The sequence below is a fragment of the Cnephaeus nilssonii genome (genome assembly GCF_951640355.1).
Source record: "Cnephaeus nilssonii genome assembly, chromosome: 7".
Taxonomy (NCBI): Eukaryota; Metazoa; Chordata; class Mammalia; order Chiroptera; family Vespertilionidae; genus Cnephaeus; species Cnephaeus nilssonii.
The window spans coordinates 72,664,647-72,690,715 of NC_137078.1; the positions used below are offsets into that span (position 1 = coordinate 72,664,647).

At 45.7% G+C, this 26,069-nt stretch overlaps 4 protein-coding genes across 4 annotated transcripts in view; 3 read left to right on the forward strand and 1 right to left on the reverse strand.

Moving 5' to 3' along the window:
• The window catches only part of RIMS3 (regulating synaptic membrane exocytosis 3), a 273,736-nt gene that overhangs the window by 146,446 nt on the left and 101,221 nt on the right, over nt 1-26,069 (reverse strand). The window lies entirely within an intron of this gene.
• On the forward strand, nt 200-1,795 carry LOC307103419 (parafibromin-like; the record flags this gene model as incomplete). The annotated part of the gene is made up of 1 exon (XM_079777771.1): nt 200-1,795. The coding sequence occupies one exon, from the start codon at nt 200-202 to the stop codon at nt 1,793-1,795; it is 1,596 nt and encodes a 531-aa protein (XP_079633897.1).
• LOC307103629 (dynein light chain Tctex-type 1-like) lies at nt 13,810-14,452 on the forward strand (the record flags this gene model as incomplete). The annotated part of the gene is made up of 1 exon (XM_079778054.1): nt 13,810-14,452. One exon carries the CDS (start codon nt 13,810-13,812, stop codon nt 14,149-14,151), a length of 342 nt encoding a protein of 113 aa, XP_079634180.1. The 3' UTR covers nt 14,152-14,452.
• LOC307103707 (parafibromin-like) lies at nt 22,577-24,172 on the forward strand (the record flags this gene model as incomplete). The annotated part of the gene is made up of 1 exon (XM_079778217.1): nt 22,577-24,172. The coding sequence occupies one exon, from the start codon at nt 22,577-22,579 to the stop codon at nt 24,170-24,172; it is 1,596 nt and encodes a 531-aa protein (XP_079634343.1).

A 26,069-nucleotide genomic window follows, 5' to 3' on the forward strand; every position in this document is an offset into this window, starting at 1 on the left:
AAGGAACTGCAGAGTGGGGGCCTGGCATCAGCAGCCTTGTTAGTGGCAGAGACCGAGGCGGAGGCGACAGCGGAGGCAGCAGCAGAAGCAGGAGCAGCAGCGGCCCAGGGAGGCAGGGAGGCGGCGGCCCAGGGAGGCAGGGAGGCAGCGGCCCTGGTGCACGGGGCCCCGGTGGTGCCGGTGGCGGCGGTGTCCGAAGATGGCAGACGTGCTCAGTGTCCTGCGACAGTACAACATCCAGAAGAAGGAGATCTTGGTGAAGGAGGACAAAGTCTTCTTTGGCCGCGAGTTCTCCTGGCCCAAGGACGTGAAGACCAACTACGTGGTGTGGGGGACCGGAACGGAAGGCCGGCCCAGGGAGCACTACACGCTGGAGTGTGTCTTATTTCTCCTGAACAACCTGCACCTTCCCCATCCCGTGTATGTCCGCCTCGCGGCCACGGAGAAGATCCCTGTGGTGAGAAGGCCCGACCGGAAAGACCTGCTTGCATATCTCAGTGGCGAAGCATCCACGTCGGCGAGTCTGGACCGGGGCGCCCCTGCAGAGCTCGGGCTGCAGCCGTCCGCTCCGGGGAAGCGCGCTGCGGACCCCGCGCCAGCAGCAGCCAAGAAGCCCCGCACTGAGGACGGAGAGCGTGTGCGCCTCGACAAGGAGCGGTGGGCTGCCCGCTTGCAGGGTCACAGAGAAGGGATTGTACGGCCTGCACAGATCAGGCCGCTGTCGGAAACGATGTCCGTGGAAAAAATTGCTGCCATCAAAGCCAAAATCATGGCGAAGAAAAGATCCACCATCAAGACGGACTTGGGTGGTCCCTTCGCCGCTCTCCAAGGGAGCAGTTTTGTGGACGCGGAGGTGGATGTGACCCGGGACATTGTCAGCAGAGAGCGAGGCGGGAGGACACGGACAACCATCCTGCAGAGCACGGGGAAGGCCTTCGCCGAGGACATTTTTGCAATTCTTGAGTCTGTGGAAGCCAGAGAGGCAGGGCGAGCGCCCGAACAGCGACCGGCCCCAAAGGCAGCGCCTGTGGCTCCCACATTGCCTACCGAGCAGCCCACCCCAGCTGCCTACAACAGGTATGTCCAGGAACGATTCAAAGGGAAAGACACGGAAGGCTTCACAATTGACACGATGGGCACCTACCGCGGGATGACGCTGGCGTCCGTGAGGGAGGGTGCGGCGGCCGGTGAGACTCAGACCCCCGAGGCACAGCCAGTACCGAGACCCGTTTCTCAAGCAAGACCGGCCCCTCGTCAGAAGAAAGGCTCTCTGACCCCCATCATCATAATCCCTGCCGCCGCCACCTCCTTAATAACCATGCTGAACGCAAAGGACCTTCTGCAGGACCTGACCTTCGTCCCATCCGAGGAGAAGAAGAAGCAGGGCTGCCGACGAGACAATGAAACTCTGCTACAGAGGAGAAAAGACCAGATGCAGCCGAGGGGCACCGCGCTCAGCCTCACGGTGCCCTACAGGGTCGTAGACCAGCCCCTGAAGCTCACGCCTCAGGACTGGGACCGGGTCGTGGCCGTCTTCGTGCACGGTCCTGCCTGGCAGTTCAAAGGGTGGCCGGGGCTTTTGCCTGATGGATCTCCAGTTGACATCTTTGCCAAAATTAAAGCCTTCCATCTCAAATATGACCAAGTTCCTCTAGACCCCAACGTGCAGAAGTGGGACGTAACGGTGTTAGAGCTCAGCTATTACAAACGCCACTCGGACAGACGGCTTTTCTTAAGCTTCTGGGAAGCGCTGGATAGCTACATGGTAAGGCATAAATCCCACCTGAGATTCTGAACTACGTGGTTTCCCGTCTGGAAATCTGGATTAAGAAGCCTGGATATACCTTCATCTAAAGACTGAGTGTGAAGAAGGTCAGGGATCGAGCACAAGATCTCATCTGATGCTTTTTTGCTTCAAAGGGATCATATAATGCCTGTCATAATATTAGCCTTCTAGTCTATAATGGAAATTGTATATTTTGATAGAAGTTTTTTCTCCATTGGTTAAACTAGCATTAATTAAAATGTGTTTCTTTAGAAAAGAAATAAAGGAACTACAATACTGTTATTTGCTGAAGCATTTGAGATTGTGTTTTGGGCTCAAATAAACTGATAAAAATCCTCTACAGCTTTGGACATTTCTTATGTTGGTGAAAGCATTTAAGAAGTCTCTGTTCAATCATTAGTTCACCACTAAGCAAGCCAAGCAGAGACTTCAGTGGTCACACATCAAAAGTGATTGTGCCCTAGCTGGTTGGGCTCAGCAGATAGAGCAGCGGCCTGTGGGTAGAGAGTCCCGGTCCGATTCCAGTCAAGGGCACATGTCCCAATCCCCAATGGGGACATGCAGAAGGGAGCCGATCAATGAGCCTCCCTCTCCCTTCCTCACTGAAATTAATAAAAATATATCCTATCTAATAAAAGGGTAATATGTAAATTGGCTGTCACTCCAACACACAAGATGGCTGCCCCCCTGTGGTCAAAGATGGCCACCCACATGTGTACACAAGATGGCTGCCACAAGAGGGCCTGCAAGGGAGGGCTGCTGGGAGACCAGGTCGGCAGTGGAGGGCAGTTGGGAGCAATCATGCCTGCAGGGTAGGGCAGTTAGGGGTTACAAGGCCTGCAAGGGAGGGAATTTGGGGGGTGGGAGGGACCAGCCAAGCAGGGGAGGGCAGTTTGGGGGTACCCAGGCCTGCAGGGGAGGGCAGTTGGGAGGAACAAGGCCTGTAGGGGAGGGCAGTTGGGGAGACCAGGCTTGTAGGGGAGGGCAATTAGGGGCAATCAGGCCAGCAGAGGAGCAGTTAGGTGTCGATCAGGCTGGCAGGGCAGTCATTAGGGGGTGATCAGGCTGGCAGGCAGAGGCAGTTAGGGGCAATCAGGCAGGCAGTTTGGCGAGTGGTCAGGAGCCAGCAGACCTGGATTGTGAGAGGGATGTCTGACTGCCTGTTTAGGCCTGATCCCACTGGCAGTTGGGCATCCCTGGTGGGATCGAACCCTAATGGGCAGTTGACCATCCCTCAAGGTGTCCCAGATTAGAGAGGGTGCAGGCTGGGCTGAGGGATACCTCCTGCTCCCTGTGCATGAATTTCGGGCACCGGGCATCTAGTTATAAAATAAAAGTGGTTGTTCTTTCATTTAATGTTCTGGGGAAACAGGAACTGAAACTGCACATTTGGATGTGAAATAACATCTAGAAATCATGTGGGGTGGTAAAATGGCGGAAGCCAGGTAGATTTGGGGTGTTCTAAGTCCAGCACAAGCCTCAACATCTAGGTGGAGGCCACAGTTGAACACGTCGTTGAGTAAACATGGAAACAAGCATCTGGTGCTAGGCATGCCCACCTGATAGCAGCCCCACACGGGGCTGCTTCCACCGATGTCAACCAGAGTTTGAGCACATGTTCTTCAACTTGCCTGGCATTAGCCCCTCCTTTATCCTCTGTCTCAGATCTTAAAAGCTCAGGCACCTCAATTGTCTTCTGTTTTATAATCAAGCACCTAAACTTGGTACACTGCAGTTGTGGCTCAGCTGAAGTCACTAACAAGACCTTTGCATCCAGCAAGGTGGGGCAGCACCCCAGCTACTCCTGCAGTGGGAGGGCCTTAAGTGAATTCACCTTCAGCTGGGACTCCAGGCAAGTGCAGAAGTCTAACTAGAACATCCTGAGTCAAGCAGTGCACAGTCTGTAATCTTGTGGGGGATGTTTCTCTGACCGGCCAGAGAAATGGGCGTTTAGGAATCTACAATTAACACAAATGAGCATAAGCTAAAGGACAAAGCCTCCCAGTAGTCTCTCTACATAGTGTCAGAAAGCTCTCAGGAAGAGGCTGACTTCCCCTCACTGACCCTGCCTCCCCACTCTGCACAGACTCAAGTTTCCACAGCCCGTGGCCCAGGGCGCTTCCAATCCAGCGATTCTTTCTCCAGCAGAGTGAGGGCGACCAGCTGGCGAAACCATTTCAGAAGGGCTGATTGATTCTCATGACCCGAGGTGTTGTAAGACTTGTAACAAGTGTATAGACCTCCATGGAAATCTGACTCATTTTTCTTATCGCCCACATGAAGGTTTTAAGGTGAACAGATGACTGTGTGGAGGTGATTATTTGGCAAAGAAGGGACATCTGGGCTGTAGTCACAGCAAGTGAACCTCTTTAGCTGGTGGAGGGGGAGAGGAGACAAACTTACCAGGATTTTGGCAGGAAAAGAGCATTTTGGGTTAATTTGTCTCAACAGGAGTTTCGTTAACTAAATATTCAAGTGGCAGTGTTTGAGAGCTGTGATTCTAGACTCTCAAAAGTTGCCTGGAGAAATCAGTCACCCTCTAGAATGGCTATGTACTGTAGCAGCTCCACCCAGGAAGTGCGAGGCTGTTCTTTGCTAGATCTAGATAGAAAAAAAAAACCATGTGGGGGGACGAGAGGGAAAGACATAGCCTTCATTACTTAGATCTGGGGAAGTCCTGATGGCCGCCAGTTGGGTGAGTTTCCACATTGGACCTGGATAGGCTAGGGGCTTACCTAGCAGAGGGGAGAAAGGAGAGGAGAGAGGAGAGAAGGGAAGGGGAGAGGGGGGAGCCTGCTGGGAAAGGCCTGCGGTCAGACCAAGGACAGAGAGCCTGGTAAAGCTTGTTAGCCATCAAGGGCCAGGGAAACACTCGGGCCTGTGCTGCCCTGCTCCTCGTGGACTCTGGCCAGGGGGACACCATTCCACTGACTGGGAGGTGGAACTGGGCTATATCCTCACTTGACCCTACAGGCTACACACTTCACATACCCAGCACTGAGAATAGTGCCAGGCTACTTCCCACAGGCATGCCAAGGAGAAATCAGTCAGACTGAACTTTTACAAACATAAATGTTTGTTAAAACCTAACCAAGAACAAACCCTGGGACGCTGGGAAATCAGCTTCTTCTGTAAGTCAGCAGCGATCACTGGCGTTGGCACACCTGAGACGTCACAGGTGCCTCAGTCCAAACGCCAGGTCTCAGATATTCTTCTCAAATGCTAGTGGTCAAAACTAGTCTTCAACAATTGCTCGTGTGTGTGTGGGCCTGATTATTAGCATAGACAACTGTTACAGCTGCCCTAGGTCCACTACCACAACCCTGAGCCACTCCCATAGCCTCAGAGAAGTTACACACCCTCAACACTCCACTTGTGGGCCAGTCTCTCCATCGCCTTCCTGCTGGCAAGCCTGGCAAAGCGCTTCTGCTCAGATCCCCTGGGTCTGTACCTCCATCCCTGTGATATCCAGGACAGATGGTGAATCTGTTGGGAGGAGGTGCTGGGCCACTGTAGTGACGTCTCACTTTCTTATTGTTGTTCTCCTTGGCATTATTCCTCTTGATGAAGTTGGCCGTGAGGTCCCCTTCTCTTTCTTGTTCTCTCAGCATCTGATCCACATCTTTATCATCAAGACAGCGGGCCATGCTTTTCATTTTCTTTATTGCATCCTCCACATTTTGTTGCCTCTGCCGGCTCTGGACAAGCCCTTTCCCCCACTGAGCATATAGAGCATGTCTCTGAGTCCATCTCTGCTTCTCTCCTTTGCTCTAAACTTTCCAGTTTCAAATTCCTCTTATGACCAGACTAACCTTGAAATATGGTTTCAGCATATTGGAATTCAGCTTCAAATGCCTTGGTTTCTTGAATTTCTGCTGTTCTCGCTGTTTGTCAGTTAACGCCAACCCAGTGCTAGCCCAGAATACACCTGTGCAGCCTTCTTTCCCAGAGGCTGAGCGCTTCGAGGTAGACACAGGTCAGAATCAGAAGAGTTGGCCCTCTCCTTTCCTCCCTGGTGGAGAGGGGTCAGAAACCGAGCTCTAGTCTTCCAGTCTCTGTCATGGAGGTGACATGTCTGAATCAGAATCCTGGTGCCCTCAACTTCATTTCTTCCATGGAGTAGATACCCAGAAGTGGGATCGCTGGACACCCAAAGAGACAGACAGGGATGGAAAGAAACTGAGAGAGAGAGAGAGAGAGAAAAGAGAGAGAAGAGAGAGAGATATGAAAGGAGAGCCCCTGCTAGCCCTGGGCTGCAGACTCTGAGCTGGCGTGACTTTCTCCAAATCCAGTTAGGCAGCTTGACTGGAAGGTGCTGGGATTTCCAGCTCCCTCGCTCCCGGGTCAAACTCTATCAAGGTCTCCCCAGCCCCGGGAGTTGGGGGACAGGGTTCACAACTCAAATATATCCTGTGATGACAAGTCGTTTGGCCCCGAGAAAATAGCCCGGAGAAGCCCGGCTAGTTGTCACATCAGCACCATGTCTTCCAGTGAGAACTATCTTGTGGCTGAGGTTGGTGTGGGTGGCTTCCTGGGAAGTGCAAGGGGCTCTGGCTCAAGAGATTCACTGAGGCCTCTGTGCACGTGTGGGCGTGTCCACCTGCGCACATGTGGTCTGAACGTGTGTGTGTGTCTGTGTGTGTCTGTGTGTGTGTGTGTGTGTGTGTGTGTGTGTGTGTTGCTGTTTGTGGCTCAGAATGAAGGACAGCTTCTGACTCCACCACCCTCACCAACATGGGTGCTGACAGTTTCCGTTTGCATAGCAGTGTCTCCCCGTCTTCACGCTGAAGCCCTCATCTGCACATCCCACCCCAGGAGATGGGCACGGAGACAGTATTACAGAGGAAGAAACAGCCGCTTCCAGAGGTCCCTTCAGGGCACAAGCTGGGACGCGGTGGCCAGGACTGGTACCCAGCCTCTAGGATCAGAGCCTCTGCTCTTTCCTCCACATGCTGCAGGGACATCCTGCCAGGCGCTCCGCTCAGAAATAACAGGGCACCTGTGTGAGCAGAAAAGAGGATTCATGAGCTAGAATTTAGCTTTGTCGGGAATACACAGACTGAAGCATGGAAAGGACATGGGATGGAAAATACAGAGAAAGAACATTAGAGAAATGGGAGACACAGTGTAAAAGTGTAACACGTGTGAGATTCCGGTCTTAGGAGGAAAGGAGAGGATAAAGCAGAAGTGATACTTGAAGAAATAATGGCTGAGTATTTCCAAAAGGCATCAAGCCACAGACTCAAGGAGCTCCGAGAACCCCTGAGCGCTCCCTGCCAAACTGGTGAAAAATGAAGTTAAAGAGAAAATTTAAAAGTAGCCAGCAGAAAAGACACCATTGTGTTAAATGGAGCAAGAAGCTCTAGGCAAGAAGACCCTTCAGAAGGGAACACGAAGAGGTATCAGGATTTCTCACCAGCTCACCCACACTAAGAGAAACATTAAAAGTTCATCAGGCAGAGGGAAAACTATCTCTGACGAAGGGAGTAAATAGAGTAAGAATCAAGAGTGCCAAAGTAAAAGGTAGATAAAACTAAATAAATATGGACTGTTTTAAATAATTTCTTGTGGGATTTAAAACATGTGCACAATAGTCATAATTTACAAAACAAAACGAAAGTTGTCAATGAGAACTTACACTCCTGGAATCCAGTCTCATCTGAGACCTGGGTGAAAACAAACAAGCAAAGCACCTGCCCTAACACTGCGATGTCTACTGCCACCTAGTGGCTGTATACTATAATTGCAGGGAAACCTAGGAGAAGAGATTTACAAGGTGTAGTAAACAAAAACCTAGTTACCAGTAAACATGGCAAGTTGGCATTAAGTTGTTCAATAAATATTTGTTGAACGAATAGGTCACTGCTATATTTTCTTCCTATATTTATTTTTAAGAAAAAAATCACACTGAAATAAGAACTGGCATCTGTTCATTATAAAGAATTCAGTAAAACATGCTGAAATCCCAAAGATGGAAGTGAAAATGAGAAGGCTAAAAGGCTAATTCCAATGTAATTCTGATGTTTGGGGGGGAGGAAGGCGGCTAGCAATCTGAATCTGTGCCAGTAATTTAATGTACATTCTTGATAACCTATAATTCAGTCAATGCCCCTTTCTCCACAATCTGCTCTTGCAAGACCTGTTACCTAAATGCTCACATTTTACAGAGGCCATAAACCATGAACCCCTGGAGGAGGTTATCAGTGCTGGTGCCAGGCCAAGCACTTAGATAAGATCTCAAGACCCCCATCCCAACTCACGGTTGGAAAGGTCCACAAATCCCCAAACAAACAAAGCACCTCCCCAAATTTTGGGGGACAAAGATACCAAAAGGGGATAAAAGATGGGCTTCCACCATGCTGGTTTGCTCAGACTCTGGAGGCGACTCCTCTGATACTGCCAGCGTAATAAAGCTGTTTAAACCCATTTCTCTAAGCGTCACTTGGGTTTCTTCGGTCTCCTACAAGAAAAAAGCACCCAGATCCCACCACCCAGAATAACCCAATAACATTTGGGGAACATCATTTTGGACAACTTAATATGCTAATACAAAAAGAGGAGCATGGGTAATGAACAGGTGGGTAGAGGTAATTTCATAAAACCATGACAATCATATTTCGGATACAATTATGATTCAGTTTTACTTGAATTTCACAAAAGAAAGAGACGTTGATGGAATTGCTGAATTCGTATACATATTTCCTCTAGGCAAGAGATACTTCCCCTAGAGTATCCCTTCAAGATTAAAAAAACACCTGTCAGAACTTTAAAGGTTGACATCATTATGATTTTTTCCAAGAACATATTTTCATTTTATTGTTATAGACTAACTTCTTGCTGTGAAAGATGAGTTGGTTGACCCAGCCACACAGGCATGAACACGCAGTTCTGAAAAAATTGAAGCCCTTCTGTACCAGTTAGTAAAAGTCAACCACAGGGCTCTCCCTCTCTCCTGGCTGCCCCAGGACCAACCCCCATCTCCCCAGGACCCAGAGCTACAGGGAAAGGGGGACTCTGGTCTGGTCCCGTCTCCCAGTCACGTTCAACACCCAACACTTTGCCCCAAGCACCTTAGTTTCCATCTGTCTTATATAATGGCTGTCAGGTAAGGCTTTCTTTGCAGAAAGTATTCAGTTTGAAAACCCCTGCTCAAGGTCAGCCCTCAGGCCCTTGCAAGTTTGCACAGTCCAGGATTTCTGAGAATGGAGGCCTTTCTCCATAATGCACTAGCTCCTCCTTATGAAGTCAAGTGCACATCTGCATCCTGGTGTAATTACCTTGCATCCACAGACACAGGCCTGCGGGTATGGAGGTGATCCCTGAGCTGGCTCAAAATTAAAAGAGGGAGAAGGTCCTGGAGCCCAGGCTCAAATGCTCTGGAGTCTCTATTTAAATCAATAAATTTTATTTATATGTGTTAATGTAAAAAAACATTGAAACCTGTAAAGAATTTTTGAGTTTATTTGAGTCAAACTCTCGACATATGCCGGGAAGCAGAACCTCAATGAATTGAGATAATGCTCCAGAGAGTGATGGGTTACATCTGTGTTTATACATGGCTTAGCATTGCATCAACAGAGATGAAGAGTAGAAGTGGATGTAACAGGTGATATCAAAGAAGAAACCATGGGGAATGAGGGAAAAACTGAAAGTATAAGGCATGATACTTTCTTGCTGGTATCATGAGACAGAAAGAACAGGAGGAGTCAGGATGAGAAACTTGTTTGGGAGAGAAAAGTCTTCCGTTTGGGATGTCCTGGGTGAAAGGGCAAAGCAGGACAGCACAAAATGTACTGTACCCTCCATCCTGTGTAACTATGTATAGGACTCCTTTTTCTTAGAAAACCGCGAGAATGTAACAGTTGCATAAACCTGCCAATAGGAATGTAGAGAAGTAGACTCAGTCCAAATTAGGCAAGCTGCACAGTACCCTGTCTCCCCCTCCCCCGCCCCCCCCCCTCCCGTGTAAGCAGACCTCTGACCCTGCCCCCTGACCAATCAACGGGGCCACGAACGTTCCCCCCGCCCACTGCTTTGGCCCCCCTTTTTAAGCCTTTGTTCTCCCAAGGCTCCCTCTCTCCCCACCTCACCGCTGAGCCAGTGTGTGTGTGTGTGTGTGTGTGTGTGTGTGTGTGTGTGTGTGTGTGTGGCTCGTCTGGTTCCCTGGTGGTTTTTCTTGGGGACCCCGAATTCTGGCCATAACACTGGGTTTGAAGTAACAATAGTGCATCTATATAGAGGTGTCTTAAATAAGAGGGATATGTGAGAATAGAGTTTATATGGATGTATAAGACCAAGATGAAAATATGGAAAATATCAGTATCAAAGAAATAGTTGAAACCATCACAGTGCTTTTGTGGAGTTTGGTAAATAAGTAGAATTTCAGTGTAGAAGTCAGAGGCAGAGACTGCCCACTTTTCACTGAAACCTGTCCTCACCATTTTGAACACACAACTACAAGAAAGTATCATGCCTTATACTTTCAGTTTTTCCCTCATTCCCTGTGGTTTCTTCTTTGATATCACCTGTTATATCCACTTCTACTCTTCATCTCTGTTGATGAAATGCTAAGCCAAGTTTATCTAATGCCTATTACTATGATTTCTAGTTGCATTTGATGTCTATTTTTATTTGTTTGCATTATTTTGTATGTTACTGCAGATTTGACCACTTAAAATATAACATTTATCTTGCTTTTTACCTTAAAAAGAAAGTTTGTTATTTTCTGTAGTAAGTAATCTAAACATCTCCACTTGCTTTTTAAGTTCACTATAAAATTTATCCAGCTATTACTGATCACTTTTAATGTGCTATTACTAAAGTGAGGTTAGAAATTCTGGGGAATACACTTCTGCTGTGAACAGGAAATATTGATGTTTTAGGATGGCAGGGCCCAGAATAGATCAATAGAAATAGAAAGAGAGTAAAAATCAGGGAAACTGAAGCAGCAGCCATGTAGGTTGCTGGTGAAAAAAAGAAAAGAAAAGAAAGAAAGAAAAATATTTATAAAAGAAACTCTCTATAGGTGGCCTAGAGATTACTCTGGAAGGAAATAATGAAAAAATATTTTCTTCAAATGTTTGAAAAACTATAATTAAAAATCCTCTCTAAAACTTATGTAAAAATACTCGAATACTAATAGCAGAAATTCAATTACTATCATTGACTGTCCACAGCCAAGGACAAGTAAAGTTAAAAAATAAACCTTATTTCAGAGTAATTTAAATTGGCAAATTGAAATAAGTGAATATTTATGGGAACCTAGTTGTACTAGGCAGGGAAAAAAAATCAGAAAAACTACCTCATTCAATAATGTGTGTCCTGTATACCATAGATAGAATATAAATTCTCTATCCTTTAAGATTTTTAGTTAATATTTTGACACCAATGAAGACTGTTTTCCATCTCTTATATAGGCAAAAATTGTGAAGACTGATAAAAATCCAATGAGTTTGCAGGGACAGGCACTCACATTCACTGAGAGCACACATACACAGTATCAAATAATGTCTCTTTAGTAAATCTTATGAAATATTGACAGGAGTGTACAAATGCATGTATAATAAGAAAGTGAAAGATGGGAGATAACCTAATTATTTTTTTCAGTAGAGAAAATACAAATTATTATACATCCATAAAATGGAATGCAATGCAATTAATAAAATGAGACAAATCTAAATGTACAGACATGGCACAAAGCTCATAAGATATAGTTGAGTTAAAAAACAAAACAGATACAGAATTATATGTATATCATGACCCCTTTTTGTGCAAATGTATATTTATGACCATATATATCTAACATTCACATATGCATATTGTTGTGAAATGTCTGAATGGATGCATTCCAAAATCCCAAGAGACTATAGGGAATGGGGATAAGATTAAGAAAGGCTGTCTACTTTTAGGTAGTCCATTCCTATGTTACTTAATGTTTTATATTTAAAAAAGTATTTTATTTATTTTTAGAGAGAGAGGAAAGGAGAAAGAAACATCGATTTGTTGTACCACTTGTTTTATGCATTCATTGGTTGATTCTTGTATGTATTTGCCCTGACCGGGGATTGAACCCACAACCTTGGGATATTGGGACGATGATCTAACCAACTGAACTATCTGGCTAGGGCTAATGTTTTATCTTAATGAGTAAAAAGTATGAGACAAATACTTAAATTTTTCAATAAAAAAATTTATCATAGAAATATGGGCTTGAGATGATATGGTGTTAGAATCCTGTATTCTTTAATCTTATTTCTTGATATTTGCCCTTACAACAATGCTCTCTTCTTACTCAGTTTCCTCTTGCAATTCACATGGATGAACTCCCAATTTCTTAAAGTCACCTGATATACTTCTAACAGCTTCCTTTGATTACTTTCTCACCTCCATTCTTTTTTTTTTTTAATATATTTTATTGATTTTCTACAGAGAGGAAGAGAGAGGGATAGAGAGCCAGAAACATCGATGAGAGAGAAACATCGACCAGCTGCCTCCCGCACACCCCCCACCCGGGACGTGCCCGCAACCAAGGTACATGCCCCTGACCGGAATCGAACCCGGGACCCCTGAGTCCGCAGGCCGACGCTCCATCCACTGAGCCAAACCGGTTTCGGCTCTCACCTCCATTCTTATAAGCTTTCTAGGTCATTCGAAGATAGTTCAAGCTTCCTGTACTAAGTACACTGAGTGGCCAGATTATTATGCATTCAGAGATCATAATAATCTGGCCACTGAGTGTATATGTCATTGTTTTCCCTTCCAGTTCTCACTATATCCATTTATTTTTTATTTTATTTTTTTATTTTTTATTTTTTATTTTTTTCCAATTTTTTTATTAAGGTATTATATGTGTACATATCTTACCATTGCCCTCCCCATACCCCACTCCCATATATGCCCCCACCCCCCAGAGTTTTGCATCCATTGGTTATGCTTATATGCATGCATACAAGTCCTTTGATTGATCTCTTATCTCCCCCACCTCTCCCTAACCTTCCCCTTGTAATTTGACAGTCTGTTTGATGCTTTACTGTCTCTGTATCTATCTTTTTGTTCAAGTTTATAATGTTCTTTATTATCCATAAATGAGTGAGATCATGTGGTATTTTTCTTTCATTGACTGACTTATTTCACTTAACATAATGTTCTCCAATTCCTCCCAGGTTGCTGCAAATGATGAGAATTCCTTCTTTTTTATGGCAGCATAGTATTCCATTGTGTAGATGTACCACAGTTTTCTGATCCAGTCATCTGCTGACGGGCACCTAGGCTGTTTCCAAATCTTAGCTATGGTGAATTGCGCTGCTATGAACATAGGGGTGCATATATCCTTTCTAATTGGTGTTTCTAGTTTCTTCGGATATATTCCCAGGAGTGGGATTACTGGGTCAAATGGGAGTTCCATTTTCAGTTTTTTGAGGAAACTCCATACTGTTCTCCACAGTGGCTGCACCAGTCTGCAATCCCACCAGCAGTGCACGAGGGTTCCTTTTTCTCCGCATCCTCGCCAACACTTGTCGTTTGTTGATTTGTTGATGATAGCCATTCTGACAGGTGTGAGATGGTACCGCATTGTTGTTTTGATTTGCATCTCTCGGATAATTAGTGACGTTGAGCATGTTTTCATGTGTCTCTTGGCCTTCCTTCTGTCTTCTTTTGAAAAGATTCTATTTAGGTCTGTTGCCCATTTTTTTATTGGATCATTTATCTTCCTTTTATTAAGTTGTATAAGCTGCCTGTAGATGTTGGAGATTAAACCTTTATCAGTGATGCCATTTGCAAATATGTTCTCCCATGCAGTGGGCCTTCTTGTTGTTTTGTTGATGGTTTCTTTTGCTGTGAAAAAGCTTTTTATTTTGATGTAGTCCCATTTGTTAATATATCCATTTATTTTTTAAAGTTCAGTGGATATGGATCAATTGTATTTTTAAATTTCTTTCAGACTTGGAGAGTAAAACAGAAACCACAGAGTTAACTTTAAAGAATGACATTTCGAGGGCCGCGGAGGCGGCGCGCCGGGGAAGATGGAAGACTATCAGAGTGCGGAAGAGACTACTTTTGTTGTTGACGAAGTGAGCAACATCATGAAAGAGGCTATAGAAAGTGCCATCGGTGGCAACGCCTATCAGCACAGCAAAGTCCACCAGTGGACCACAAATGTAGTAGAACAGACTTTAAGCCAACTCACCAAGCTGGGAAAACCATTCAAATACATTGTGACCTGTATCATTATGCAGAAGAACGGAGCAGGACTACACACGGCGAGTTCTTGCTTCTGGGACAGCTCTACTGACGGGAGCTGCACTGTGCGATGGGAGAACAAGACCATGTACTGCATCGTCAGCGCCTTCGGACTGTCCATCTGACTGACCTCCTCATCCCCCAGGCTCTTTCTCCTCTGTCTCAACTTTTCTCTCCGACCTTCTATCCACCAGCCATGAATTCATGAACAGCTTTCCCACTGTTTTCTGTGGCACTCTCAACATGCAGAGAAAAAACCAATGACCGCCCTGTTCTGTGATCAGCACACCTAGTCACACCGATCCTCAGTCGGAACCTGGACTGCCATGTGTCCACACTCTGAATATCTCTGTTCAAAGGTGCTAAACACTCAACCTGCTAGTGTGAACCTTTCTCTACTCTCTGAAATCATTCAAACACACTAATTTTTTCCATACTTTGTATTTTTATTAGAATAAAGTACTCCAATTTAAAAAAAAAAAAAGAATGACATTTCATGGGAAGAGTTACATTATGGTTTGATGATGAAAAGATCCACAAGAGGAAGCACCTTCTATTCGACATTTGGAAGAGTCTTCAAATGAGATAAGTTAAAAGCCATCAGGAATACCAAGGAATGGGTGAGGGGCAAATCTCCTTGAGCCACAGTAAAACTCTCACTCAGGAGATAAACCAAGAATTTATCAGATTCGAGAAAAGTATTACTGTGAGCTCAAAAGATATTCCTGGACCAGTAGGTCCTGCAAGAAAAAGAGACTATAAATATGACATATGTGAGAAGTGAAGTAAATACAATTTAGATTGGATGAATCATTCAAGGAATTCTATAGAAATGAAAACCTATGAATGTAATATTTGTGAAAAATCTTCAAACAGCTTACTCACCTTACAGAACATGAGAATTCATACTGGAGGGAAAACTTTCATATGTAAAGAATGTGGAAAAGCTTTAAGCCAAAGTTCATCCCTGATTCCACATCAGAGAATCCATACTGGTGAGAAACCCTATGAATGTAAGGAATGTGGGAAAACCTTCAGACATCTCTTACTCAACATGTTAAAATCCATACTGGGGAGAAGCCCTATGAATGTGGTGTGTGTGAGAAAACATTCAGGATGCTGTTGCTACCCCCAGAACTGCTGGTTTCATTCAAGGTTTCGGGTCAATATCCTTGAAAAAATGGTGGCAGAGTAAGTGGATGCTGCATGGACATGCTCCCAGCAACAAACGTATTACAACTAAAATACAGGAAAACTTCCTGAATAATCAACGAAAACTCACAGGAGGGAGCCCTGATACCCGAGCAGCAAAAGTGAGACCAAAAAGAGAATGGTAGGAGGGGTGGAAGCACAAAAGGGCTGGACAGGCACCCACAGACAGCAACTGAAGTCCCAGAAAGCTATCTCAGCTGTGGGGGAGGGGGTTGCCACTGAGAACTCTGGAATCTAATCCCCACCCTGGGCCCCCCAGCAGAGAGCAACAATCTGAGGAGAGTACCCACATAACATGTGGCTGTGAAAAGCAGTGAAGTGCTGTCTGCCAGGGAGTAACAGCTGAAAATTCAGGCACCCTCTTAAAGGGCCAATGCACAAAATTTCCTGTGGAGCTACCCACCTTGTGCTCTGGCAGAGAGAAGGTGAAGTGGACTGGAGTTGTGAGAGCAGAAGCCAGGACTGGGGACTGGCGGGGGGGGGGGGGGGGGGGGGCGCGGGGACGGGGATAGAGATCAGAAGGCAGACAACCTAAGTTTCCTAGGCTGAGTCATTCCCTCACAGGGCGAAGGACATCTTCCCCACATAGATATCTGCCTTGCCTGAGGGGAAAACAGTTGACACACCTTATTGAAAAACACCTTGCCCTAAGGCCACTTAAGAGATTAAAAATAACAATTAGACTCCAGGCAGAAGCAACCGCCTCACCCTATTGGAAAAAGTCTCCTCACACCTGAGGACAATTGCCTGGGAGCAATTCAAGTCAGAATTCTATTAATCTGTAGACAGAGGCAGTCTCTGGAGGTTTGAGTCTATGCCTGATGTAATAAGTCAGAAACAGCCTTTAACATTGTCCTGCACTAGAGAATGAGAGGTGTAGAGGATCTACCTACTACATAGTCACAAACCCAAATAGAAAGCCAAAATGAGGAGACTAAGAAACAACCCCCAAATGAAAGAACTAGAGAATTCTCCAGAAGATATAAATGAAGCAGAGACAAGAAATTTATCTGAAACAGAGTTCAGAGTAATGATGGTAAAAATGCTCAATAGCATGAAAAAAGATATAGTAACTATAAAAAAAAAAAGAACAGTCTGAGATAAAGAAATAACACAAATAAAGAATACATTGGAAGGATACACAGTGGATTAGAGGAAGCTCAGGATCGAATCAGTGAATTAGAAGACAGAGTTGAAAATATCACTCAATCAGAAAACCAAAAAGAAAAAAAACAATTAAAAAAACAGGAGGACAGCTTAAGGGAGCTGTGGGACAATGTGGAACGTAACAATGTTAGATTAGCAGAAGAGGCAGAAAGAGAGAAAGGCATAGAGAAGGTGTTGGAAGAAATAATGGCAGAAAACTTCCCTAACCTGGTAAAGGAAAAAGTCACACAAGTTCAGGAGGCACAAAGAACCCCAAAACAAGAAGAACCCAAACACGTTGATGCCCAGACACATCATAATTAAAATGCCAAAAATTAAAGACACAGAGAGAATCCTTTTTTAAAACATATTTTTATTGATTTCAGAGAGGAAGGGAGAGGAAGAGAGAGATAAAAACATCAATGATGAGAGAGAATCATTTATCGGCTGCCTCCTGCACGACCCACACTGGGGACCAAACCCTCAGCCTGGGCAAGTGCCTTTGACCAGAATGGAACCCAGGACCATTCAGTTTTCAGGCCAACACTCTAACCAGTAAGCTAAACCAGCTGGGGCCCTAATTTTACAATCTTTAAAAATTATCTAATACTCCACTTTAGGAAAGTTTCAACTTTTGGCTATTGCAGATATGCTGCTAAAGACATTCATATACATGTCTTTTCATCATTATGGTTTTAAAGCAAATCCTTTCTTCCTTGTGCAATATATGAATATATGCTTTCAATTAGAATGGGATCAAATTGTAGTATCAACATTTTGCATGTCCTGAACATTACAATTTTGGGAGTGGGTAGTATTCCTCTCGGTGATTGGGAATTGTCAATTTATAGTAAACTTGTGGCACATTTTATTGATAATTTAGATACTCAGTCACAGTTCTAGAGAACCACTCTGGAGAGTTTGAAGAACACAAGAGAACAAAAACCATAGTTGCAGAATAAGCAAGATAGAACTCTTAAGATTTGCCTCAGTCTCTTTTCTAGACAACCCAATCGAAGACATGATTGAAGATACAATCCCAAGGAAGTACAAGTGGAGAGGAGATGTGGGAAAGACCAGAAGGAAAGCAGTTAACGGTGGGGCACTACTGAGCTGGCTATGGCTTCAAGAAAACTTTACAGCAGGTTACTTAATCACAGGAGAGGGCCCTAGAGGAGGCCTGTGGATCCATTGAATCTGACTGACAGTTGTAGAAGAATACTACCCATTCATCTTTAAAGTGTGCCTCTGGGGGTGGTAACACTCCCACACTTCCAGGTTTGGATAATCTAGCCTTGCTATTAGGACATTGGCAAGGCCAGATTCTCTCTGGCCACAGCCCAGTCAAACCCAGAGCTGCCTTGGAGCTGCTTTTTAGCAACTACAGGAAGATGATGGAGGTCTTGCAGAATCTGGTTCCCTACCTGAGGGAAAGGGGGAAGCAATTAACTAATGTCTGAAGGAGGCAATGGTTGTGCTGACCTGGGCTTGACAGTCATAGATAGGCCAAACTGGCATTGTAGCTGCCCCAGCCTGGAGACAAAATAAGCTTCAGGGCTCAGGGAGCTGGTGGGGACTGAGCTGTGTGGAGTGGCAGCTAGCCTACCAAATCCAGGAGGAAGTGTAAGCTGGGGAGAGCAACTCTGATTTTCAAGGGAAACAGAACGGATAGAAAATTTCATAAGCCCCAAACCAACTATGGCAGACACAGAAACAAGAAACTTAGCCTCCATTTGCATTTTCGTTCATCTTGTTTCCCCAACATTTTATTACGATATTGATAAACTTATAGAAAAGCTGAAAGAATGATACAGCAAACACTCATGTCCACAACAAATCTACAGTTAATATTTTCTTTATCATTTAATCTACCATTAACTCAACATTTTTAAAATGCACTTCAAGTTAACTTCCAGAGTCAAATATATATCCCTGAACAGTTCACCAACTAAGTTACCAACAGGAGTTCAATATTTGTTTAGTCTTAATTAAAAAGTTTCATTCAGTGAAATGCACAGTAATTAAAGTCCTGAATAACTCAGATTCAATCATTTGCATTTTCATCACAACTAATGATTTTGAGCATGTTTTCATCTGCTCATGGGCTGTTCCTATAGTTTCTATCAGAATATTTTTTATTGAGTTGTTTTTCTTATTAAATTTGAGAATTCTTTATGTATTCTGGACATCAGTCTTGTCAGACATGATTTCCAAATAATTTCTCCTAGTTTGTGTCACACTTATTTTCTTAATGCTACCTTTAATGGGAATTTTTTTTGGGGGGGGGGGGGCAAAACTTGTTGTATTTATTTATTTAGGAATGTTTTTAATTTTGATGTGGTCTTGTTTATTCACTTTTTAAAAAATGTATTGAATTCTGTAGTTCTGTCTCTTAAACCTTTTATCTCCAAGTGGTTATACCTACAAAAGTTAAAGGGCAAATATAGTAGGCTAATTTTTCTTCTAGAAGTTCTAGTTTTAGTTTTCAGGATTGGGTGTGTAATCATCTGAAATTAAGTTTTCAAAATTGTGTGAGACTGGATTTGAGTTTTATTTTGTTCTAAATGGATGTGTGATAGTGCCAGAACCATTTGTTGAAAAGATTATCCTTTTTACTGTGGTGCCTTCATCAAAAATCAAATTACAACTTAGTGTGGGTCTATTTCTGGAACCTTTCCTCATTTTTTATTTTTTATTTTATTGATTTCTTACAGAGAGGAAAGGAGAGGGACAGAGAGCTAGAAACATCGATGAGAGAGAAACATCGACCAGCTGCCTTTTGCACACCCCCTACAGGGGATGTGCCCGCAACCAATGTACATTCCCTTGACCGGAATCAAACCTGGCACCTTTCAGTCCGAAGACCAACGCTCTATCCACTGAGCCAAACCAGTTTCGGCCCTTTCCCCATTTTTATTGACCAACTTGTTGATCCTTATGAAAGTACTACACTATGTTGATCAGAGGAAATTTAAACTCCATTAACTCTTCCAAATTTGTCCTTTTTCAAGCTTGCTTTGGATATTTTAGGTACTCTGTATTTCCATATAAATTTTAGAATAAGCTTTTTAATATCTACCAAAAAAAGAAAGAAAAAGAAAAGCCCAATGGGATTGTGAGAAGGATTGCATGGGAATCTATAGGTTAATTGAGAAGAATTAAAAGCTTAATAACATCAAGTTTTTCAATTAATGAACATTGTATATATCTCCATTTATTTATGTCTTTTTTAACTTCTAAGGAAGTGTCCAGATTGGCAGAATAAGGACCTATGAAAATCCACATCTCCACACAAATAAGAATACTAGCAAAAAATTATCAAAATCAATTTTTGAACTCTGTAATTAGCCAGAGGCTTACAACAATTTGAGAAGAGTTTATTCAAGAAGAATGGAATCTTGGTAAGTGCAACATTTGTGTTGCTTTCTCTTGTCCTATTCCCAAGTCCCTCTCCCACAGATCCATGACAGCTTTGAAAACCAATAGCCTCACAATAATTGTACCATGAAAAATAGCCTTTACTGAAGGGGCAAAAGGAGATGAGTGCTTCCGTAACTCGTGATTTTCAGGGAGTAGTCTTAATTTGTCCTGTCTGGCAATTGCCTAAAAATTTTTAATCAGAGACATTGTCTTTATCCGACCTGACTCAGAGCTTACTCTTCTCAAACTGCCTTTCCACTAAGCATTTGTCAAGAACAACCAGCAAAAAGAGGATTAAAAATGGTGGCAGAGTAAGTGGATGCTTCAAAGACATGCTCCCAGGAACAAACTAGAATTACAACTAAAATACTAAAAAACTTCCTGAATAATCAACGGAAAATTCGAAGGAGAGTCCTCTGATACCCGAGGACCGAAGGTGGAGACTACATAGAGACTGATAGGAGGGGCAGAGGGGATAAAGGACTGGCCGGGTGCCCACAAATGGCAACTAAAGTCCCGGAGAGATATCTCAGCTGTGGGAGGTTACCATTGAGAACTCTGGGATCTAATCCCCAAGCTGGGCCCCCTAGCAGAGAACACCAGAACTGAGGAGGGTACCCTCATAACATCTAGCTGTGAAAAGCAAGGGCGTGCTGTCTGCCAGGGATTAGCAGCTGAACACACAAAATTCTCTGTGGAACCACCCACCTTGTGCTCCAGCAGAGGGAGGGTGAAGTGGACTAGAGATCTGAGAGTAAAACCCTGGGCTGGGGACTCAGGAGATAGAGCTCAGAAGGCAGACACCCCAAGTTTCCCTCATCCAGCAGAGGTCATCTTTCCCACATAGACAGTTGCCTTGCCTTGCGGGGAAGAAGGTTGACACACCCTATTGGAAAACACCTAGCCCTGAGGCCACTTAAGAGATTAGAAATGACAATTAGCCTCCAGGCAGAAGCAACTTCCCCACCCTATTGAAGAAAAACCCTCACCACACCTGAGGACAATTGCCTGGGAGGCAATTCAAGTCAGAATCCTATTAGTCTGTAGACTGAAGTGGTCTCTGGAGGCTTTGAATCTTTGCCTGATCCAATTAGTCAGAAACAACCTTTAACATTGTCTTGCACTACAGATTGAGAGGTAGAGAGGATCTACCTAAAACATAGTCAACCCCAAAAAGATAGCCAAAATGAGGAGACAAAAAAACAACCTCCTAATGAAAGAACTAGAGAATTTTCCAAAAGAAGAGATAAATGAAGCAGAGATAAGAAATTTATCTGAAACAGAGTTCAGAGTAATGATGGTAAAAATGCTCAATAGCAAAAAATTATAGGTTAGTTTCATATAATAACTATGAAAAAAGAAGTCTGAGATAAAGAAAGACATAACACAACTAAAGAACATTCATTGGAAGGAATACATAGCAGATTAGCAGAAGCTGAGGATAGAATCAGTGAATTAGAAGACAGGGTTGAAAATATCACTCAATCAGAGAATCAAAAAGAAAAAAACTTTAAAAACAGGAGGACAGCTTAAGGGAGCTGTGGAACAAGGTGAAACATAACAATATTAGAATAGCAGATGTTCCAGAAGAGGCAGAATCGGAGAAAGGCATAGAGAAGGTGTTGGAAGAAATAATGGCAGAAAACTTCCATAACCTGGTAAAAAAAAAAAAAAGCCACACAAGTTCAGGAGGCATGGAGAACCCCAAAAAAGAACCCAAACAGGCCCAAGCCCAGACACATCATAATTAAAATGCAAAAATTAAAGACAAAGAGAGAACCTTAAAGGCAGCAAGAGAAAAGAACCAGCAACAATCATTTAATATGACATGGTCTGAAGTGTAAACCGTTGGTGGGAACAACAAGCTGACCAAAAACCTTGGAAGGAAAAGCTGGGAAAGGACATGTCCATAAGGGTTTTGGAAAAACTCCAGCATATTCCTGGAAACCTAGACGGCTACACACACTCCCAGAGTTGTGTGCATGCTCAGCAAAGACCAAGTTGGTTGAGAATTTCTTGTCTCTAGCGGACCTTGAGGCTCTGTATAAACAGGAGCAAAAGCTCCGGTAAAGTGGTAAACAGCCTGCCAGAGCATTGAAGGCATGTCTCAAAGCACACACCGTCCCTAGCAGAGGTTGGACCTGTATTGGTTCAAAGAGTGGGTGGAAAGAGGGTTCTTTGAAAAGTAACCTCACAGGGTGATCTAGTCACAAAGTCCCAACTGGGCAGGTCTTGGTGGGCAGTCACGTCCCAGGCCTATATCTGCAGGAAAATATTTATCTTTGCCTTAAGCAAGCCCTGCTTATTACTCATGTGCACCTAGGTTAACACACCTTTGAAACGCCAGAGTAATCCTCTTTTTTTCGGCCTTCCTGGGAAGCAACCTCTCTTAAGAAAGCACGTAATCTTATAATCCAATCCGTGTCTGGTTCTCTCCCGCCTTCATGTAATCTTCTTTACATCCCCTCGTTAATTTCAGACCTATAAAAGGAACTGCAGAGTGGGGCCTGGCATCAGCAGCCGCGGCAGTGGCAGAGACCGAGGCAGAGACGACAGCGGAGGCAGCAGCAGAAGCAGGAGCAGCAGCGGCCCAGTGAGGCAGGGAGGCAGCGGCCCAGTGAGGCAGGGAGGCAGCGGCCCAGGGAGGCAGGGAGGCAGGGAGGCAGCGGCCCAGTGAGGCAGGGAGGCAGGGAGGCAGCGGCCCAGGGAGGCAGGGAGGCAGCGGCCCTGGTGCACGGGGCCCCGGTGGTGCCCCTGGCGAGGAGGCGGAAGATGGCAGACGTGCTCAGTGTCCTGCGACAGTACAACATCCAGAAGAAGGAGATCTTGGTGAAGGAGGACAAAGTCTTCTTTGGCCGCGAGTTCTCCTGGCCCAAGGACGTGAAGACCAACTACGCGGTGTGGGGGACCGGAACGGAAGGCCGGCCCAGGGAGCACTACACGCTGGAGTGTGTCTTATTTCTCCTGAACAACCTGCACCTTCCCCATCCCGTGTATGTCCGCCTCGCGGCCACGGAGAAGATCCCTGTGGTGAGAAGGCCCGACCGGAAAGACCTGCTTGCATATCTCAGTGGCGAAGCATCCACGTCGGCGAGTCTGGACCGGGGCGCCCCTGCAGAGCTCGGGCTGCAGCCGTCCGCCCCGGGGAAGCGCGCTGCGGACCCCGCGCCAGCAGCAGCCAAGAAGCCCCGCACTGAGGACGGAGAGCGTGTGCGCCTCGACAAGGAGCTGTGGGCTGCCCGCTTGCAGGGTCACAGAGAAGGGATTGTACGGCCTGCACAGATCAGGCCGCTGTCGGAAACCATGTCCGTGGAAAAAATTGCTGCCATCAAAGCCAAAATCATGGCGAAGAAAAGATCCACCATCAAGACGGACTTGGGTGGTCCCTTCGCCGCTCTCCAAGGGAGCAGTTTTGTGGACGCGGAGGTGGATGTGACCCGGGACATTGTCAGCAGAGAGCGAGGCGGGAGGACACGGACAACCATCCTGCAGAGCACGGGGAAGGCCTTCGCCGAGGACATTTTTGCAATTCTTGAGTCTGTGGAAGCCAGAGAGGCAGGGCGAGCGCCCGAACAGCGACCGGCCCCAAAGGCAGCGCCTGTGGCTCCCACATTGCCTACCCAGCAGCCGACCCCAGCTGCCTACAACAGGTATGTCCAGGAACGATTCAAAGGGAAAGACACGGAAGGCTTCACAATTGACACGATGGGCACCTACCATGGGATGACGCTGGAGTCCGTGACGGAGGGTGGGGTGGCTGGTGAGACTCAGACCCCCGAGGCACAGCCAGTACCGAGACCCATTTCTCAAGCAAGACCCCCTCCTCATCAGAAGAAAGGCTCTCTGACCCCCATTATCATAATCCCTGCCGCCGCCACCTCCTTAATAACCATGCTGAACGCAAAGGACCTTCTGCAGGACCTGACCTTCGTCCCATCCGAGGAGAAGAAGAAGCAGGGCTGCCGACGAGACAATGAAACTCTGATACAGAGGAGAAAAGACCAGACGCAGCCCAGGGGCACCGCGCTCAGCCTCACGGTGCCCTACAGGGTCGTAGACCAGCCTCTGAAGCTCACGCCTCAGGACTGGGACCGGGTCGTGGCCGTCTTCGTGCACGGTCCTGCCTGGCAGTTCAAAGGGTGGCCGGGGCTTTTGCCTGGTGGATCTCCAGTTGACATCTTTGCCAAAATTAAAGCCTTCCATCTCAAATATGACCAAGTTCCTCTAGACCCCAACGTGCAGAAGTGGGACGTAACGGTGTTAGAGCTCAGCTATTACAAACGCCACTCGGACAGACGGCTTTTCTTAAGCTTCTGGGAAGCGCTGGATAGGTACATGGTAAGGCATAAATCCCACCTGAGATTCTGAACTACGCGGTTTCCCGTCTGGAAATCTGGATTAAGAAGCCTGGATATACCTTCATCTAAAGACTGACTGAGTGTGAAGAAGGTCAGGGATCGAGCACAAGATCTCATCTGATGCTTTTGTGCTTCAAAGGGATCATATAATGCCTGTCATAATATTAGCCTTCTAGTCTATAATGGAAATTGTATATTTTGATAGAAGTTTTTTCTCCATTGGTTAAACTAGCATTAATTAAAATGTGTTTCTTTAGAAAAGAAATAAAGGAACTACAATACTGTTATTTGCTGAAGCATTTGAGATTGTGTTTTGGGCTCAAATAAACTGATAAAAATCCTCTACAGCTTTGGACATTTCTTATGTTGGTGAAAGCATTTAAGAAGTCTCTGTTCAATCATTAGTTCACCACTAAGCAAGCCAAGCAGAGACTTCAGTGGTCACACATCAAAAGTGATTGTGCCCTAGCTGGTTGGGCTCAGCAGATAGAGCAGCGGCCTGTGGGTAGAGAGTCCCGGTCCGATTCCAGTCAAGGGCACATGTCCCAATCCCCAATGGGGACATGCAGAAGGGAGCCGATCAATGAGCCTCCCTCTCCCTTCCTCACTGAAATTAATAAAAATATATCCTATCTAATAAAAGGGTAATATGTAAATTGGCTGTCACTCCAACACACAAGATGGCTGCCCCCCTGTGGTCAAAGATGGCCACCCACATGTGTACACAAGATGGCTGCCACAAGAGGGCCTGCAAGGGAGGGCTGCTGGGAGACCAGGTCGGCAGTGGAGGGCAGTTGGGAGCAATCATGCCTGCAGGGTAGGGCAGTTAGGGGTTACAAGGCCTGCAAGGGAGGGAATTTGGGGGGTGGGAGGGACCAGCCAAGCAGGGGAGGGCAGTTTGGGGGTACCCAGGCCTGCAGGGGAGGGCAGTTGGGAGGAACAAGGCCTGTAGGGGAGGGCAGTTGGGGAGACCAGGCTTGTAGGGGAGGGCAATTAGGGGCAATCAGGCCAGCAGAGGAGCAGTTAGGTGTCGATCAGGCTGGCAGGGCAGTCATTAGGGGGTGATCAGGCTGGCAGGCAGAGGCAGTTAGGGGCAATCAGGCAGGCAGTTTGGCGAGTGGTCAGGAGCCAGCAGACCTGGATTGTGAGAGGGATGTCTGACTGCCTGTTTAGGCCTGATCCCACTGGCAGTTGGGCATCCCTGGTGGGATCGGACCCTAATGGGCAGTTGACCATCCCTCAAGGTGTCCCAGATTAGAGAGGGTGCAGGCTGGGCTGAGGGATACCTCCTGCTCCCTGTGCATGAATTTCGGGCACCGGGCATCTAGTTATAAAATAAAAGTGGTTGTTCTTTCATTTAATGTTCTGGGGAAACAGGAACTGAAATTGCACATTTGGATGTGAAATAACATCTAGAAATCATGTGGGGTGGAAAAATGGCGGAAGCCAGGTAGATTTGGGGTGTTCTAAGTCCAGCACAAGCCTCAACATCTAGGTGGAGGCCACAGTTGAACACGTCGTTGAGTAAACATGGAAACAAGCATCTGGTGCTAGGCATGCCCACCTGATAGCAGCCCCACACGGGGCTGCTTCCACTGATGTCAACCAGAGTTTGAGCACATGTTCTTCAACTTGCCTGGCATTAGCCCCTCCTTTATCCTCTGTCTCAGATCTTAAAAGCTCAGGCACCTCAATTGTCTTCTGTTTTATAATCAAGCACCTAAACTTGGTACACTGCAGTTGTGGCTCAGCTGAAGTCACTAACAAGACCTTTGCATCCAGCAAGGTGGTGCAGCACCCCAGCTACTCCTGCAGTGGGAGGGCCTTAAGTGAATTCACCTTCAGCTGGGACTCCAGGCAAGTGCAGAAGCTCAACTAGAACATCCTGAGTCAAGCAGTGCACAGTC